The sequence below is a fragment of the Pan troglodytes genome, chromosome 15 (assembly GCF_028858775.2).
Source record: "Pan troglodytes isolate AG18354 chromosome 15, NHGRI_mPanTro3-v2.0_pri, whole genome shotgun sequence".
In the NCBI taxonomy this organism is placed as follows: domain Eukaryota; kingdom Metazoa; phylum Chordata; class Mammalia; order Primates; family Hominidae; genus Pan; species Pan troglodytes.
This window is the reverse complement of record NC_072413.2, coordinates 25,569,188-25,589,526: the sequence shown is the minus strand read 5'-3', so window position 1 is coordinate 25,589,526 and position 20,339 is coordinate 25,569,188. Positions and strand designations below refer to the sequence as shown.

Genomic DNA, 20,339 nt, shown 5'->3' with positions numbered 1-20,339 from the left:
ACCTCCCACCAGGTTCCTCCCCCAACACATGGGGATTATTACAATTCAAGGTGAGATTTGGGTGAGGACACATAGCCAAACCATATCAATCTTAAACATCTTCTTAATATTAAATAAAAGAAAGAAAAGAAAAGAAAAAAAATCAGGATTATTAATGAAAATATATAGGCACAAAATCTTAATATCAACATTTTAAAAATTTGAATTTTACCTATACAGAATTGTATCTACATGCATAAATTAGCATGCAAATGAAAAAAGCCTTAATCATGTTGAAAATATGTCATATGGTAGCCTTTGAAATGGATTCTTCAGTTACTTTTAGAAACTATTAATTTTTTTCTTCAATTACTTTCAAATATAATGTATAAAGCAAATAGAAAATAATCAAATAGAGAATCCTAATTAAAACACGGAAATGTAAAGCAGAAAAAAGAGGGAGTATTGCATAATTTACTGACCCCTTCTTTCCCTGAATTTGAATTTGCCTATGTCTTACCAAATATTTCATTACATTGTATAGGAGAACTAATTTTAGTATAGAGAATTTCAGGAAGGCCACTGTCCACTATTTAGATTTCACATGCTTTTTCAGTGTTGAAAGGTAGATAAGCATTTGTATGAGGAGCAATCACTGAAATTTCATTTAAATTGAGATTGTGGTAGGTTTGTATGCTATAAACCTCATTTGTTATCACATTTGACACTCATGAAACTCTCTAAATTAGATACCTCAATTTATATTTTCAGGGAACATAAATAATGAGCCAGCTCAATGTCACTCAATAAGGACCTTTAGAACTATCCTTTAAAGACAGGTTGGGACATTCCTCTCCACTCTACCAATGAACTTTCTATGAAGGTATTTTACTTTAAGGATCTAATGCAACATAAGTGATGAGGATAGACTGCTGTAAGAAAATTCAAAATCTACAGTTAACTAATAATATGACATTTGGTGGGCTAAACTGCAGAATTTGAGTTTTAGGACATATGAGGGGTGAGTTGGGTCCAGTCTCTTCTCCTTTCTAGCAATTCCTGGTCAAAGTTACTGTCTCACATACAAATAAAAATGTTGAAATGAGTAAATAAATGAAAATTGTTTCATGAGGAAAAAAAGAGGATTAATGGAAGCAGCAAGATATTAAACTTTGGCATCAAAGAGAATGCAATACTTTGACCAGTTAACCTGATACTTATTGTCGAGGAAATTTAATTCCAGACCAGATATATCTGCAAGGGTTTACCTTATGCATTTTAGCAAAAGCTTTGGACAACAATTCATTTTTTAAAAGACTTAAATATGAGTAGTATGAATGAAAAATCTAGCTTGACTTAAGTCTCTAGAATGTGAGCCCTCTTTTAAGAATCTTCTAAACTGAAATAAAATATTTCCCTGATTTAGCCACCAAATCCAATGCCAATCAAATAAATGAAAGTATTATGGAGAAAATGTGTCCCAAAAGTAGAGGTTATTTCTAAGCATGAGTGTGGTCTAATTTTATTTTTTAGGTCTCTGGGTAGAGTTTGTTGTGCTTGTAGTTTTTATTAGAACCGAACTGCATTCAGCAAACAATCCAATAACCCCATTGTAATTACATTACTCAAGGCTTTTGAGATTCAATTCCTTAAAAGTCGTGGTCCTTACATGTCCCAAGGAAGTACCTTTATCTCAGGCCCATGAAGTGTTTTTCACTAGAGTTTTGTTATTAAAGGCTTGCAATCATATAAGTACAGGAAAAATAAATACATATTATATTGCAAATCCCTAGAGAGCACAGTGCGTAGAAAATGATCTTTTCATATCCTCCTCTTCTGGCTTGAGATAAATATAACATAATTGGGAAATGGCAGTTTCAGTAAAAGAGATTTAATTTGTGATTTTGCATTTTCAATTTTTTACCTATATATAATTTTTGAATAAATTTCAGATAAGACATATAGTACAAAAGAGTTAGAAAAGTTAAAGACTCTAAGCAGGGTCTTACCCTAACCCATCCTCATCCAGTAACGTAGAGCTAAATACAAAAAGAAATGTCCATAAACATTGTACCCTAGTTGATAATTCTGAAATTACTTGTATACTAGAGTTGAGCAAATAAATAAGTAAATTGTAGAAAATAGAAACTAGGTGACTATGGTAAGAGGTAGAAGTCACAAATAATGAGGGAGAAAGCTAGAATAAACCCTGGAAGAGAGAGAGAGAGAGGTACAGATGGATACTTAAAGAAATGTTTCTATACATTTATTTGCATACATACATTTAGTATACATACATGTATGTCCTAACTCTGTGTGCTAAGATGGCCTAGAAACAATGAAATTTCAGTAGAAATTATCACAGCTAACACCCACATATATCTTGGTTTCTAAATACTATTCTCTGATAAACTGTTATAGAAGATTCTTGGAGAAATGACTGAGTCTGAAGCTAGGACAGAAAATACAAGCTCATCCTGTACTGCAGTAACAGAAAGAAAGGAAATGTCCACTTTGAGGCAAGATCTACTGATGAATGTTAAAATGAGTGAGCAAAACTTTAAAGAGAATAAGATATGTGTACGGTCTCAAGGGATCTTGCTCAAAATATTTAATAATTACTCTGGTGGTTTTAAAATATCTCCACAAATTATTTAATATTCTTCCCTCAAGGACGTGGAGGAGCTTAATTCTTCCTCCTTAAGTGGTGGCTGGATTTAGTGGTTTGCTTCTTTAATAAATAAAATATGGGAAGGGACAAATCAAAACTTTATAGGAAAGAACCAGGAAAATACACCTTACCCAAATGATTAGGGCTAAAATCACCAGTAACATTCATGTTACTACCACAAAACTCTCCCCTGATATAATGTAAGAAGAGAAAGCACTTCATCTCTCTGTCATTCTTACCCCAAAACCATAACCACATTCTTTAAGAAAGCATTAGAGAAATTCAACTGAAATACATTTTACTATACTGGTAGGCATAAAAAATGAATGCCAAGATAAAAAACGAAAACAAAAATGGAAACAAGCCAAACCAAAACAAGAGCAAGGAAAGACTGAGAAAGTATCACAAATTAAAGGAGACTAAGAAGACATGATGGCTGAGTGAATCATGATATCCTGTACTGACTCCTGGATCAGCAAAAAAAAAAAAAAAAAAAAAAAAAAAAAAAAAAATTGTGATCAAACTTGTTGAATACAAAAAGAAGTTTGTAATTAATACATTTTACTAAAGTTAATTTCTGAGTTTTGATAAACACATCAGATTATGTGAGCTGTTAACCTTAGGAATAGCTAGAAGCAGAGCACATGGGAACTCTGTACTATCTTTGCAACTCTTCAGTAAATCAAAAGTTGTATCGAAATAAAAGGTGAAAAATATTCTCTTTATCACTAATTGTGAGCTCATGCTCAGCTTATGTCTTTTGTTTTCTGTTTTAATTATTTTATATCGTTTCCATTTTTCTAGGCTATAACTGCATTTGACAAACTATTCCTTTATGTTTCTTTATAAGACTTCTGACTTTTAAAAAATTGACTGACAAAGTTCAAAAAAACTTATTCCCTGATCATTTCTTTATGCTGCCAATGTCACTCACATCCAAGATCTCTGACCTGCAATTCTTCTAACTAAATTTTTACAGCATTGACTGTCATTCAAAGAAACATAAATCCCATCCTCTGGGAGTTATATGTGCTTTACGGAGAGCACTGCTATATTTCAAATGATTCTGTTTGTTTTATGATTCATCAGAAAAGTAAGTACATGAAAAATAGCCTGAAATTCAGGCTAAGATAATGTATGTATTTTATTGATATCAGTCCCACTTATAAATGCATCATTTAGAATTAATTGTTTTTAGAGCAGTAGATATATACAGCAGAACTGAACAAGTAAAAGTGGCCATCCTATCCTCAAATAAATTACAGAATTAGCACATAAGGATCATTGCAACTTTCAGACATGAGTTTATGTATCCTGGAACATACTGATTTCCAAGAATTGTATAAATTGATGCTTTTAAGTGCCTTTGCCAATTAATACTAGTTGTTTTCCATGTCTGACTAGGGTATGAAAGAGAACTAAAATTGTTATTTAAAATACTTTTAAATAACTTAAGTTTTTTCAAATGCTCATGCTTACCAAGCATCTAAATGAGGCCCTTATTTTTGGTCAATTCTATCCTAAGATGTTATTTATGGCCTCCAGTTAGATAAAAAAGTTACTAAGGTAGTGAATTGGCCTCATAGGCTTATCAAGATGGTCTGTTTCTATCTTAAATTTCTACCATGATGCTTCTTTGTTATGTGTTATATAATCTAAGAGTGAGGTAAAAGCCCTATGTCTGGGTCAAAGACAGTGTTAAGAATAAAATAGTGACATCCAGGTCCAGGAGAATCAAAGTAGATTTAAGAAAGAGGTACTAACAGAAGTAATAAATAGCAAGCTGGTGTGATGGTACAGATAAAGAAGTTTGAAAAATGTAGAGGTCAAGAAGGAAATGTTGTTCAGAAACAGTCTAGTAGTCAGACATCGGAAAGTATGCTCATGCTGGGGATCAATTTAGTCAAACTCAGATAAGGTTTTGGACAAGAAAATCAGATACAGCACATAAGAGATTAGAGGACCTTTGGTTTAAGTCAAATCTGACCTCAGAGAGGTACAGAATTTTCACTGTATCTTGCTGGAATAAGATTCACTGAATTTGACTAATCAGGGTAAGGAAAGTCCTGACTGCTGAATTGAAGCAATTCTCTTTTCCAAACCCATATTCTGAAATATATAAAGTTACATTCATTGTATTCATCCACACAATATAGTCTGTATTTTTAACTATCTTGTCTTTGATAAAAGCATCGATTTAACACCCGATCACCCATGCTTAAATATACAACCTACTTTTTAAATTTCTCACTCTCTTCCATGATAAATAGATAAGGGCTTCTACCCACAAACGTATTTGGCGTTCATCTCCTTTCTTTTATGGTATTGATTTAGTTTCACCTCTCATCATTTATTACAAGACACTTCAATAACCTCTTAGAAGTTTTTCTTGTTACACATCTTTTCCATATTTAATTAACTTCTTAAAAGACTGACACGATCATATCAACCATAGCTCAAGAAACTCTGCTTACAGAATGAGCTTACACCTTAAAAACAAAATAATATATACTTCTTAATCAAGCTGTAACATATACTTTCCTGCTCATGCAGACTTTGTTGACTTAAGTTGAATCACTTAATCTTCCCATCACCCTATACATCTCTCCATATCTATCCAATTACTTATATTGATACTGCTCTAGTCATTTTGCCTGACCCTTACAGTTCAGCTTAAATGCCACCATTTCTTTTATCAAATACTTTTTTTCTAAGTCTACATACTACTATACATGATGTTTATATGTTTTACATTATAGTAATCATATTGGCTTTCTTCATCAGTTGATTCTCAACTACTGAAGTGAGGAGCTCTTTCTGGTTCAGCTTTGTATAACTCAACAACTATCCAGATGAAATAATTTATTGAGAATCAGATTGAGCAATCGGATAGAAAATTAGAATTGTTTTTTAATAGAAAGCCAAATAATAACAGAATAAGGAATGGATGTGAGGTAAGGTTTTTCAAAAGAGGGAAACCTCTAGTACACAGCATTCCCTAAAATGTATCTAACATTAGCAGAAAAATCCAATTGCTGATTGATAAAAACACTGATTTTGAGCATCTGACACTGAAAGAATAATATGCCTATGCTTGTTGCTCAAAATAGTGATTCTTTTTGCTAGACAAATGTTTTCCATATTTAACTCTCAGTTAAATTTAGAAAGTCATTAGAAAGTATATACCAGAGAGTAGCTAGAGTTGGCTACTCTAAACAAATTATCTAAATGAAGTATGTGCTTCCATAACTTATAGGCATGTCCCACAATTACCAGGATGGGAAGTATATAAATGTTTCATGCCTTGTAATCCCTTATTGCAAGATTATTATTTTCATCTAAGGGGAACCAATTGGAGATCCAACTTTAACTCATCTCTATCATCATCAACCAATCACAGTGGAACACTGTCCAGTAAATCACCTGAGTTTCATACCCATTTGTTGACTTGCACCATTTTTGCCATTTGACAGACCATGTATTTGTCGAGCTATATTCCTAAGGCTGAGAGTAAGCTACTTGCTTTAATTTCACCCTAAAATACAGATAAAACCCTATCAATAGCAAGGGATAATTTTTCAAGAAAGAAAACAGGAAAAAAATAGCAGTTCATTCAGGAAGACAAAACAAAACCAACCATTCCACATTTTCTAAAATCCTGGACCTTCAGGTCAGTGCAGCTATTGTGGGACATCATTTCAGAATTCTGTTGGTTGTACTGTTATTCACAGCTTTTCAGCCCTCAACATATGTCCATCTATCTCCTTTCTATCTTCCATTTATCTATCTATCATCTATATATCTCTATCTATATCTCTATCTGTCATCTATATCATCTCTCTAATTAAATGAAAATAAAAGTGTCCCTTTAGTTCAGTTATGTGGCGGAGATAGTACTGTCATGTCAGTCTCATATTCCGTGTTTTTTACTGCATTACCTAACCTCCCTGTAGTTACATGATGACTTGTGAATATTTCAAATCAATAGGCTATGATTGGCACACACATATTCTGACAAACAGTGGAGCTGAGCTCTTTGTGTAATTTCTTACCTCATCACAGTAATCAAGGAAATCACAAGACAGAAGCAATTAGCATAATTCCATCTTATTTTGAAGTCCTGAATAGGTAGTAGGAATCACCATGGATTTACCACCTATGATAAATGAACCATTATGTTCAGCTGCTCCGATGTTGGGGCTGTTTGCTGTTGCAGAATACCCTAACCTATTCCGTCTGTGCTTTAATAAAAGAGGGAGATACTGTTCATACTTACGGTGTTCACAGATAATCAAAAAATCAATATTTTCTAAAATCTACTCTAGAAATAGGGCACATCAAAAATCATTAAAGGGTTCTTTCCGCATCACATACTGTGCAGATTTGCATTACAAATATGGTCGTTCTGTGATTCTCAATCCTGGGAAATATATATGTACATATGCATATATATACATATATATGTCATTCACATTCGTTTTTATATCAACCTCTCAATTCACATTAATTAAATCACAATGTCTCCTTTGATCTTGGGCATCTAGATTTTTTAAGTTCTTGTGACTCCGGTTCATACTGATGGTTAAGAACCACTATGGAGTACAGTTATAGTCTGAAATGTTTGCTTGCTTTTGGATAAATATATGTCAAAATTTTAGGAGAATAGTTTTACAGTACATATGTTCTATAATAAATAATAACATTAAGTAATAATAATAGAGGTGAAAACACCAACTGACTCATCTTTATTTCTGTAATATCACCTAACTCGTTTTTAGTAATTGTCTGAATCTAGTAAACATATATATCAGTGGAAAAATACAGATTTTGAATCAAATAAATTTATGTTCCAATATCAGTCCTCCACGTACTCACTGTGTGGCCTGAGGTAATTTCTTAATCTCTTTGATGCTAGTTTCCTCTTCTGGAAACTTGAGATAATACCCTTCTTACAGTGTTGCTCTAGGATTATGTGAAAGAATTTTTGTAAGACCTAATCAAACTATCTTAAAGTTGCTTGACAAAATTAGGTACTTTGATATAATATCAAGAGTGCGGAAGCTGCATGATGGCTCAAGAATACACCTCACAGTAGTTTTCCTGTGCTGGAACTTCCAAAATTGAAGGCCTGTTCTTTTGGTTGGGGTTGTGCTTCCTGTTTGAATTTTATATACAGTTGGTAACACATTGTATACAGAATGGTAACACACTATTCTCTATCAAGAGTGTATTTCCTTCCAGCAGTGCCTTCCTGTTCTCTTCAGAATTCTATGAGCAATATATATGTATATGTGTGCGTGTGTGTGTGTGTGTGTGTGTGTGTGTATATATATATATATTCTTTTCCATATATATATGGAAAAACATTTGGCCATGAGCTTTTTAGAGAACAGACATTAAATGGCAGTAAGGTAGATAAATGACTTAGAAAAAGCAAGAGTTATCTTTATTCTTGAAAGTAGATCTATAGAAACATGTCTTTGAAAGAAAGTGCTCTCCAGATGACTTGAGAATTTGAATATTATTTATTCTTATTAAGCTCTTGGCTCTTCTTTGACAAACTTCCATTCCATCTGAGATCCTTGTGTGGTGCTATGTAGGGAAAGTTATTTAGATTTGAAAAATACCTCACCTTCTGGGAACTTTTGTGATGATTGGTAGAAGAGGATGAATAAAAATTACTTTGTGATAAAATTGATGAATATAAAGACATATGAAAGTAATTTTAATAGGTATACTAGCAATGAGCTATGAAAAAAGAAGTAATGATTCACAGTGACATTCATCAATTAAAGGAATAATTTCTCATCAAATAAATTTTCATCTCTTTTTATGAACTAATAAAATAAGAAAAAATGTGTTTGTGTGAGGCAGGAAAGGGGACAGAAAAGAATGAGAAGAAATATATTATTTTTGCTGCTCCAGATTCTTAATGTCTTAACGTGAGATAATAGACTTCATAAGACCATGCAAACATCTCAGCCATTTGCTACATTCATAGAAGGTGTTCAAGCTGTTGAAAGAATAAATCAATGACTAAATGAGTGTTTTAAGTCAATCACCACTGACTTTGTCAGTCTCCCTAAGCCTGATCAATAATTATTTGCCTAGAAATCTCTGGTAGTTTATGGATCTTACAGACTGTTGAATTGATTTGACAGAATATGGAGATTAGTTCTAGAAATAACCTTGTAAAATAATGTTCTCAAAATGGAAACATTTATGAAGATATATTTTTGAGACATTAAGCAAAATAAAAAGGATAAGTATACCTTCCATAGAGATGACAACAAAATTTACACACACACACAATCCAAATTAAGTGAAGGACAATAACCATTTAAGAAAATAGGTATTCATGTATTTGACCGTGTATAAAGTGATATTTTTAGTCTGTCTCAATACCTTGAATAAAAGTCCTCCTTATGACAGGACTTGGTCACAATTAACGTTGTATTTACTATTTTTATAAAGTCCCAAATTGCATTAAAGTTGCTCCTGAAGGTTGAAGAGATACACGCAAAAAGAATTGGTAATATTTTGTTTTGTCTGGTATACAGTTCTTTACACTATACAAATGCAGGGGAAAAATTTAATAGTGAAGGCATATTTAGGTAGTTACATTTATATTTATATAATTTTTTCATAAGAAAATTTTCTGTAAGAAACTTGAACTGTAGCTTTTTGAGGAAGTCAAGTGATTAAAAGAACCTAATGAGGAAAAGAATCAATGGCCCAGAAGAACCGAAATTAGAATTAAGCACTAATTGATTTTGAAAAATCAGATTCAAAGAGAATATTAAATGCTATTCCTCTGAAACCATTAAGCTTATAGTAATGAAATGAGTGGGTATTGCTCCTAAAGTGGAATATTTTGATTAGATAGATTTCAAGTTTCCAGTGGTTGGTTTTGAAGAAAGTTTTTCTGAGGGACATCAATGAAGTCTTCCTTCGTTAATGAAAATAACATAAAGCCAATGAGAGAAAGCTCCTTACAGGAAGGAAAACAAACTCAAGATCTGGTATAATCACTATCTTTTTATAAAAGCATGCATATCATCAGATATTATAAGTAGAGATATGTTCTAGTTATAAATATAAAATGATTAATTTGGTCTTTCAAAGTCTCTTCCCATCTCATCTTTGCTTTTATGTGTAATTAGATTTTCATATTTTGCTTTTGCCTTCAGTATCAAACGGTTATAATCTAATACATTGCTGTTAAAAGAGCAAAACAGAGTAAAGGTGTTGTGCAAATACTTTCAACTTCTTACCTACTGAAAAGTATCATCTTGCCTTTGTACTCTAAAAACAGAGAACTTTCACAATTAATGTTGTTGAGAAATTAGCCAGCCTATTGTAACCATCTTTTATTGTTTATGAAGTATCTTAGATGAGCAGATGTGTTTATGTAATGCAGTTTCATAATTTATACTAAATACAGAATTCTTCATGAGTGCCAAAAATAACAGGTGCTGAATAAAAGAACTCTAAGGAAGCTTTACCGAATTTCATCAATTTATCATTTAAAAGTGAACAGTATATGACAGAATAAAACTGTAGGCATTAATAAAGGACCAGGGTGCTTGATAAGCGTACATTCAAAAAAGAGAGAACGATTATTTAGATAAGACTGTATCCTCTGAAAGTTCTTTCTCTCTTTTCTCCCTCTCTCTCTTGCTCTCTCTTTCTCTCTCTCTATATATACACATACATACATATATACACAGAGAGAAATATATATGTAGATATATAGAAAAATATATATAGAGAGAAAGAAACTGTCATAGGATGCAGCCTTATTTAAATAGATTCTTGTTTCCCTTTGAATGTATGTTTAAGTTTCCTAGTGCTTATTAATGCATGCAGCTAGTCTCCGAAGAGAGAAAGAGAATAATTTTTGTTTGTTTGTTTTCTTGTTTGTTTTGCCTGCCCAACAGATTAACTGAGTGCATGGATGACTGAATTTCATCATTGATGGTACACATTAAAGTCAATATAAGAATAGCTCATGAAAACGAAATCACCATAGAGTTAATGGAATATGTTCGGATTACATGAGCTAATATTAATCTGGGAGACAGCTAGAGTCTTATTCAAAGTTATTATTTCTTTGAAAATCTCTATGAACTTTTCACATCTATACTATTTACATGGACACAGCCTTCTGTGCTGTATGATGTTAAGATATTAATAGTAATATGAAAAGCCTTTCCTTCCTCATTCAAACAGGTATCATCTTTCCAACAACAAAAAACTATAGCTAATATATCTGGAAATGGTACTTTTAGAATATGAATTTAAAATTATTAGTAAAATCTTATGTAATATAGCAATGAAAAACAAACTTTCAAAATAAATAGCACATTCCTAAATTGTACTAAATTTTTTTCTGCAGGTTCAAGTAGAAATTTATTACATTGCTTTGCCTCAGAGTAACCATAATGATAATGAGTTATCAGTATAGTGGGCCAGTTTTCACTGAATTGAGGTACTCTATGCAGTAAGCAATAGCACTACTGTTATGACATTTCATCAATAACAGTTGATTCTGGAAGTTTCCAGCTAATTTTGAGGAAAAGAAAGATGTTAAAGAATTAGAATTGCAAAATAATTCTGCACGCTTGTGGTCATAATTTTTGAAAAGGTGTATGTTTGCATGCATATTTTTAGATGAAGCTTGAATTAATTTATCTATTATGTGAATTCAAAGGTTTCTTCTTTCATTTCTACATTTCCCATTTTGAATATTTCAATCTAAACCCTCCCCTATAATAGGACAAGCCTTTGGCTGCTCCCACAGTACCACATTTTGAATGAGTCGGTACTTTTTGCTTTGCTCTGGCTCTATGGTGTATATAGATTAACCTGATGCGTCCTTTGTTGCCTAAAAATATTTAACCAAAAGAAAATTGGACTTTGTGATTATTAAGCACAAACTCTTGTGTCAGACTTCCTAGATTCTAAATCTTGCTGTACCACTCAGTGACTTTAGACAAGATGGCTTTTCTCCTCTCCTCTCCTCTCCTGTCCTCTCCTCTTCTTTTCCTCTCTTTTGTTTCTTTTCTTTTTTCCAGGTACCATATTGCTCTGTCACCCAGGCTGGGGTGCAGTGGCGTGATGGTGGCTCACTGCAGCCTCAAACTCACAGGCTCAAGCAATCCTTTTGCTTCAGCTTCCTGAGTAGCTGGAAGTACAGATGCGTGCTGCCACGCCCAGCTAATTTTTTTTCCCCTTTTGTAGAGATGGAGGTCTTGATATGTTGACCAGGCTAGTTTCAAACTCCTGGCCTCAGGCAATCCTCCCACCTCGACCTCCCAAAGGGCTGAGATTATAGGCGTAAACCACCATATTCAGCCAAGACACCATTTCTAAACCTTGATTTCCACTGTTGTAAAATGACTATTAATACTTCAGATCTATTTCTTTGGGTCTTTGTTTTAAGTGACATAATAGATAGTCTTCAATATTAGCTATTATAATTATCTTACTCTTGTGGCCCACAGTGGTTCATTTGCTTCTCTTAATTCTCATGCTGATTGTTTCCTGTGTCATTGGGCATACAGACATTTATTTGTGTCATGATGAGATTATAGATTTATTGAAAGTGGGTACTGTCCTTTATATTTCACAGGTATTATTCATAGCCAAAGGTCCTCCACAGTGAAAATAGAAAGCATGGTATCTTAGCACTCTCTTGCTGATCTCATTGTGGCTAAGGTGAAAGACAGTGAATTGAATAATTGCAAAACAAAACAAGAGAAACCTACAATTTTTAAAACTACAATATAAAAACAGTATGCTACGCAATTTCAAGTTTTTTATCTTAGTTAATTTTCACAGAACATACTATGAGTCTTACAGCTAATGTATTGGAGCCAGGCTACAAACACAGATCTCTTTCATTCCCAAACCTGGACAAAGCCTACCTAGATGTCAGAAAAGTGGCATAGGTAAAAACATTCCTATTTTTGTTTATAGAATTAAATACCTTTAACTCCAATTATAGCATTTTATAGCACAATAAACATACCATATAACCTGAGCCATATAAGTTACTATTCTGTATTCTTATTTAGCTAAAGAGAATCAAAACCTGAGAGCTTTTTATTTTTGATTCGGTAAAGTGGTTGTCAGTAAAATAGTCTCATTCTTTTTCAGATAAGTGTTAGGATAAACAAAAGACTTCAGTTAAAATATCCAGTCCACTTACAAATATGATGACTGAGACTCGGGCCTGGGTTTACAAAATAATATGAGGGTTTTTTGGGTTTACAAAACAATATGAGGGCTTTTTTTTCATTCTCTAGTAATACCACTTAATGTCTATAATTAAAGGAATAAAGGACAGTTTTTTTTTTATTTTTAGCTATCACCAGCATCCAAGTTGTTTTACATATCTGAAATGTATCTACATTGAGACTGAGTTTAAAAAGCAAACATTTACCAGGAGCAATAGATGTATGGCTCTGATATATTTGTAGAGCAATTTTATATTTGCCCCCAAAGGACAATTGGCTTTGTAACCAACATGATTTATCATGGAATGACAAGATAGGAATGAGCTTGAGATTCCATAAACTTCATTTTTTCCCTCCAAATAGAACCCAAACTAATTTATCTGAAGCAGATAAGAGTATTTCAAAGTGACCAAAAGGCTGTAATGTGGACTGCTACTCTGTGACCAGCACTATAGTTCTGCTAAAGAACAAACTGGTCACTGAAGCCACAACATGAAAAATTGGTTAGTGTAAGAATCCCTTTCTGGAGAGGTAACCTTTTATTCTGCACAAGACACCCACTGCTGGTGTGAGTTAATGCATCAGTTGTTCAGTACAAAGCCACAGAAACCATTTTCATCCTGAACATCAGAAGCAAAAACAAAACAAAAAAAGACTTAAAAGAGCAAAAGAAAGTCTTATAATATCACAGAATACATGTTTTTACTGAATAATCTATCAATTTTCTACTCAGACTTCATTCAGGAAGTTATTTATTTTTATTAAAGCAAACAACAACAACAACAAAATTCTCCATTGCTGCATCAACGTGCAGAAAAATAGGACCCAGCATGCTCAGGTCAGAGTCAGTAAAAAGCAACAATAAATACGTTTGCAAAGAACTTCCACTTTCCAGTTCTGTATATAAGGGGCTTAGATGTTGCCACTCCAACCTAACAACAAGTAAAAACCGAACAGACCGAAAAATTAAGAACACTTTTTGGTTGCCTAAGAGCAGTGAGGACACAGGGCAAATTGCTGCCCTCAAGATGGAAGTGATAGACAAGTGAATAGAGGGAAGAATGGCTTACTGGGGCAGAAACCACCATGGGGACCAGTGCCATAGTGGGTTAGCAAAATATGTACTGTAGTTGATCCATTGTTGGGGGCTCAGTGTGGATAAGTCTGACAGTTAAAAACTCTAGATGAATCCAGTCATTGAGGGTCTCCCACAACAGTGTGAGATTTACCTCTAGGAGTTCAACCAGGTTTCCAGAGTGAATATTGGAGAAAAATCTCCTGGTGCTACCAGCAGGGGGAGGGATAAATGAGCGATACTGAAGTACACCAGAACACTCTGTTCTTAGAAAGGCCTGCCCTCAGGAGAAACTAGTCTACCTCATCCTAACCTGTTGGGGTATTATCAGAGTCTAATTGATCTGGAGGAAGGGAAAGACCCAACTCCAGCCCACTCTAGCTATCCTGCCCTTGCTGAGAAAGATGAAAAAAACAAAACAAAATGGGGAAACACGTGTGAAGTTCATAGTTCTGAGGCTCAGGCTCACTACAAGACTGAGACTATAGGATTATGAAATGCTTCCACTCCCCCGACACCTTACTGTCACAGTACTAAGAGCCTACTGATAGCATTTCCTTTTACCCAGTACATCATGTCTCACAATCAAGAAAAAATTACGAGGCACATTGAAAGGCAAAACATGACAATTTGAAGATACAGAGCCAGAATCAGAATCAGACATGATAGGAATGTTGGGATTATAACACCAGGAATTTAAAACAACTATGATTGATATGCCAAGTGCTATAATGGATAAAACAGACAGCATACAAAACCAGATAAGAAATGTCAGAAGAGAGGTGGAAATCCAAAGAAAATACCAAAAAGAAGTGATAGAGATTAAAACAAACAAACAAACAAAAAACACTGTAGTAGAAATGAAGAATGTCGTTGATGAACTTATCAGTAGACTGAACATGGCTGAAGGCAAAATCTATGAGCTTGAGAATTTAGCAATAGAAACCTTGGAAACTAAAAAGAAAGAGAACACAGGCTGAATAAGATGGAGTGGAGTATTCAAAGACTGTGGGTTACATATATTTATTTACAAGTAAAATGAATGATAGCAATGATACAAAGGACAGTGTAAAGGAATTAGGATTATTAGGTTATTATTAGGCACATGCACTACCTAAGAAGGGATACAGTGTTATTTCAAAGTGGACTTTGATTCACTGGAAATGTATATTTAAAACTCTAGGACAACCATTTTAAAAAGTATTTAAATAAGTATAACTGATATGCTAAGAAAGGAAAAAAATTAAATCATATAAAATGTTCAATTAAAGTCAAGAAAGACAGAAAAAGAGTCAAAGAAAAAAATAGAATAAAGAACAAGGGCAGCAAATAAAAAATGAGTAAACAAATATACTAGTTATTAATCTAACTGTATCAATAGTCAGTTGGAACTGATTATTTTCAATTTCCTAAATGTACCTATTAAAAGACAGAGATTGTCAAAATAGATCTGAAAATAATACTCAACTATAAGTTGTCTACAGATGAACCTCACTTTAAATATAAAGGCACATATATTTTGAAAGTAAATCAGTGGAGAAAAATAAACCATACAAACACTTATCAAAAGAAAGCAGGAGTAGCTATATTATTCTGAATAGTGCAGACTTCAAAGCAAGAAAAATTATTGTGGATAGAAAAGGCATTATATAATGAGAAAGGAATCAATTATCTAGAAAGACATAACAATCCTTAATATGTAGACAATGAAAAAAAGCATCAAACTATGTGAGGCAAAAACTAACAAAACTGTGAGAAGAAAGAAATGAATCCACTATCACAGTTGGGGACTTTGACACCCCACTATCAAAAATGAGCAAATCCAGCAGGCAGAAAATAAGTGATGACATAGTTGAACAAAACACCAACAATCAACTGGGTAAAATCAGCATCTACATACTATCCAGCAACAGCAGGATTCACATTCTTCTCAAGTTCTTATGAAACACTCCCTCAAAAAGGCCACATTATGAGCAACAATACACACATAAAAAAATTTAAAAGAATATGTTGGCTCTCAGACTCCAAAGAATCAAACTAAAAATCATTTAAAGAAGGATTACCGGAAAATCTCAAAATATATGTTGATAAAACAACACAATTTTAATAACACATGGATCAAAGTAAAGAAAACAGAAATAAAACATATTTTGAAATAAATAAAGAATGAAAACACAACTTATCAAAATCTGTGGAATGCAACAAAAGCAATGCTTAGAAGAAAATTTATGTCATTGAATGCATATATTAGAAAAGAATAAAAATATAAAATTAGTAAACTAAGTTTATACCTTACAAACTAGGAGAGTAAGATCAAATTAAATCCAAAGTAAGCGAAAGAAAAGAAATAATAAGAATTAGAGCAGAAACTGGTAAAATTTATGAAGGGGATCAATAGAGAAAATTAACAAAATCAAAAGTTGGTTCTCGAAAAGATCAATAAAATCAACAGGGAGCTAAAAAATACATGATTATTTCAATAGATGCAGAAAAAGCATATAACAAAATTCATCACCCATTTATGATTTAAAAACCCACTTCTCTAAGTACATGAGGGATAGAGGGAAACCTTCTCAATAGGGTAAACTATTTATCCAGAAAATCTACACCTAACATCATATTTAATGGTGAGAAACTAGAAACTTTCCCACTAAAATCAGAATAGGGCAAGTATGTCCTTTCTCATGACTCATTTTCAATATTGTACTGGAAGTACTAGCCAATGCAATAAGATAAGAAAAAGAAATAAAAGGTATACACGTTGCAAAAAAAGCAGTAAAACTGTATTTGCATGCAGATGACATGATTGTCTATGTAGAAAATCCAGAAGAATCAACAAAAAAAATTCTAGAACTAAGTAATTATAGCAAGTTTGCAGAATACAAGATGAACATATAAAAGTGAATCACTTTCCAGCTGGGTGTGATGGCTCACACCTGTAATCCCAGCACTTTGGGAGGCAGAGGCAGGTGGCTCACTTGAGGCCAAGAGTTCGAGACCAGCCTGACCAACATAGTAAAACCCTGTCTCTACTAAAAATACAAAAATTAGCCAATTGTGGTGGCACCTACCTGTAATTTCAGCAATTTTGGGTGGCTGAGGCACAAGAATTGCTTGAACCTGAGAAGAGGAGGTTGCAGTGAGCTGAGATCTTCCACTGCACTCCAGCCTGGGCAAATAAAAAATGGCCAATCACTTTCCTATATACCAGTAATTTTAAAAAAGTGGAATAGGAAATTAAAAACACAACATCATATTCATAAACACTTCAAAAAATAAAATTCCTATGTATAAATCTAACAAAATATATACAAGATCTATATAGGGAAAACTACAAAATTATAACAAATGAAAATTTACAAAACTATATAAATAGAGGGAGCTTCCATTTTCATGGATAAGAAGACTCAATATTATCAAAATGTCAGTTTTGTTCCAAATTCATCTATAGATTCAATGCAATCCCAATAAAAATGCCAGTGAGTTATTTTGTAGATAATGATAAACTGATTCTAAAGTTTATATAGAGGGGCATAAAACATAGAATAGCCAACACAATATTGAAAAAGAATAACACAGTTAGAATACTTACACTACCCAACTTCAAGGCTTACAACAAAACTAAATTAATCAAGGTAATGTGGTATTGATAAAATAATACACAAATACATAAATGGAACAAAATACAGAGCCCAGGAGTCCACCACCATAAATATAGTCAACTGATATTTTATAACAGTGCAAAGCAATAAAATGGAACAAAAATTGTTTTATCAAGAAAAGGCACTTTGGGAGGCCAAGGTGGGCAGATCACGAGGTCAGGAGATTGAGACCATCCTGGCTAACATGGTGAGACCCCGTCTCTACTAAAAATTCAAAAAATTAACCAGGCATGTTGGCGGGCACCTGTAGTCCCAGCTACTTGGGAGACTGAAGCAGGAGAATGGCGTGAACCTGGGAGGCAGAGCTTGCAGTGAGCCGAGATAGCACCACTGCACTCACACTCCAGCCTGGGTGACAGTGCGAGACTCCATCTCAAAAAAAAAAAAAAAAAAAGAAAAGAAAAGAAAAAAAGAAAAGGTGCTGAACATCCACACATAAACAAACAAATTTAGACACAGGCCTTACATCTTTCACAAAAAACTAACTCAAAACGGACCATAGACCTAAATGTAATATGCAAAACTTTAAAACTCCTAGAAGATAACATGGGAGAAAATGAAGATGACCTTGGGTATAATAATGACTTTTCAGATACAACATCAAAGGGACAAACCAAGAAAGAAATATTTGAGAAGTTTGGCTTTATTAAAATTTAGAATTTTTGCACTGTGAAAGACAATGTGCAGAGAAAGTAAAGACAAGCCACAGACAGAGGAAAATATTTGTAGTAGATGCATCTAATATAGGAATGTCATCCAAAATATACAAAGAACCCTAAAAATTTAACAATTAGAAAATTAACAGCCCAATTACAAAATGGGCAAAATACTTAGACACCTCACCAAAGAAGATACACAGATGGAAAATGTGTATATAAAAGCATGTTCCACATCATTTGTCATCAGGGAAATACAAATTAAAACAACAATGAAACACCACTGCACACCTATTAGAATGGCCAAAATCTGAAATACTAACAGCATGAAATACTGGAAAGGATGTAGACAATAGGAACTCAAATTATTTGTTGATGGGAATGTGCAAACTGGTATAACCACTTTGAAATACAACTGTCAGGTGTGTACAAAACAAAACACTCTCTTACCATACAATCAAGCAATTGTTCTTAATATTATCCTAAAGGAGTTAAAAACATAATGTTTACACAAAAACCTCAACATATATATTTGTAGAAGTTGTATTCATAATTGCTAAAGTTTGGAAATAACCAACATGTCCTTCAGTGAGCAAGTGGGTAAATAAACTTTGGTAATTGCAGACAATGGGATATTATTCAACACCAAAAAAAATTAACGTCCAAGATATGAAAAGATATAGGGGAAAAATTTGGTGCATATTACTAAGGAAGCTAACCTGAAAGTCTATATACTGCATATTCCAATTATGTAACATTCTGAAAAAGACAAAAAATATGAAGACAGTAATTAAGATCAGTGGATGCCAGGGGTTGAGAGGAGGGAGGGAGGGATGAACAGACAGAACACGAAGGATTTTAGGGCAGTGAAAATACTCTTTATGATATTATAATGATGAATACATGTCATTATACATTTCTCCAAACCCATAGAATGTAAAATACCAAGAATGAAACCCAATGTAAATTATGAACCTTGAGTGACAATGATGTGTAAATCTAGGTTCGTTCATTGTAACAAATCTACCACTCTGGTGGTGGATATTGATAACAGGAAAATGAATGCATGTGGAGGGGCAAAGGATTTATGGAAAATCTGTACACCTTTCTCTTAATTATGCTGTGAAATTAAAACTGCTCTAAAATTAGAATTTAAAAATATGTGATATGCACTGGTCAAAGAGCACCACCTATTTTAACTCATTTAACTCAATTTCTTGCAAAGAAATCAAAAATTTTTTAGATGGAGAGTATATAGTGGCATATATTTTACAGAGATTAAGATTAAATTTCTTAGGAATATCAAATACCAAAACTATGTTATTTAATAAATTTTTAGAAACTATGGATTTAATTATGGCTCTACCCTTTATGTAAAAGGTGGCAGCCATTTCCAAATATGGATTGTTTACTCAACCATATTTACTAAGTGAATTCTGTATTCTATGTTTTATATTAGACCTCGGGACTCAACAATAAAGCAGACCAGTATGGCTCTATCTTCATGAAGACCATACACAATAATTCAGGACTCATAGAAGTCGACGAGCAGAACACAGAAGACTCAACCTGAAGAAATTCCATATACATGCTACTCCTGTGTTAGTGTTTTAAATAATTTATATAAAAGGGCAGAAACCTAGAAATTCATATCAGAATCTATCTATATATCACCTGTAGTTTTTAAATATAATCATGGGTATGTTTTATATGTATATTATTATTTTGTATTATAGTTTTAGCCATCAAACTTTTAAAGAATTTAACTTACAATTACATTTCATTATATTTTACAGAATTTTCCTTACAGTTATATTCCAGGCTTGTCATGTGAAAGCCTCTTTTACAAGAAATATTATATTAATACTATCATCTTCAAAATGTTGCTTTCTTTATTTTCCACTAAATTCTTAGTGTTTTTGTCCTTACCTTCAAAAATATCAGAATAGCGTGTTGAGTAATAAGACCACATTTATATCTCAAAATTTCTAATATTTAACTGAGTCTTAATCATAATAACATTTTCTATAATTTAAAGCTTAACACTATTGACTG

The 20,339-nt window shown here is 33.1% G+C and overlaps 1 protein-coding gene across 1 annotated transcript in view; it reads left to right on the top strand.

Moving 5' to 3' along the window:
* Positions 1 to 20,059, top strand: part of LOC104001989 (uncharacterized) — a 355,145-nt gene extending 335,086 nt beyond the window's left edge. The window contains exon 3 of the mRNA XM_024348688.2: positions 19,744 to 20,059. Within this exon, the coding sequence (XP_024204456.2) occupies positions 19,744 to 19,857 (114 nt within the window). The 3' untranslated portion in view covers positions 19,858 to 20,059. The remainder of the gene's footprint in view (positions 1 to 19,743) is intronic.
* Positions 20,060 to 20,339: the final 280 nt, after the last annotated feature.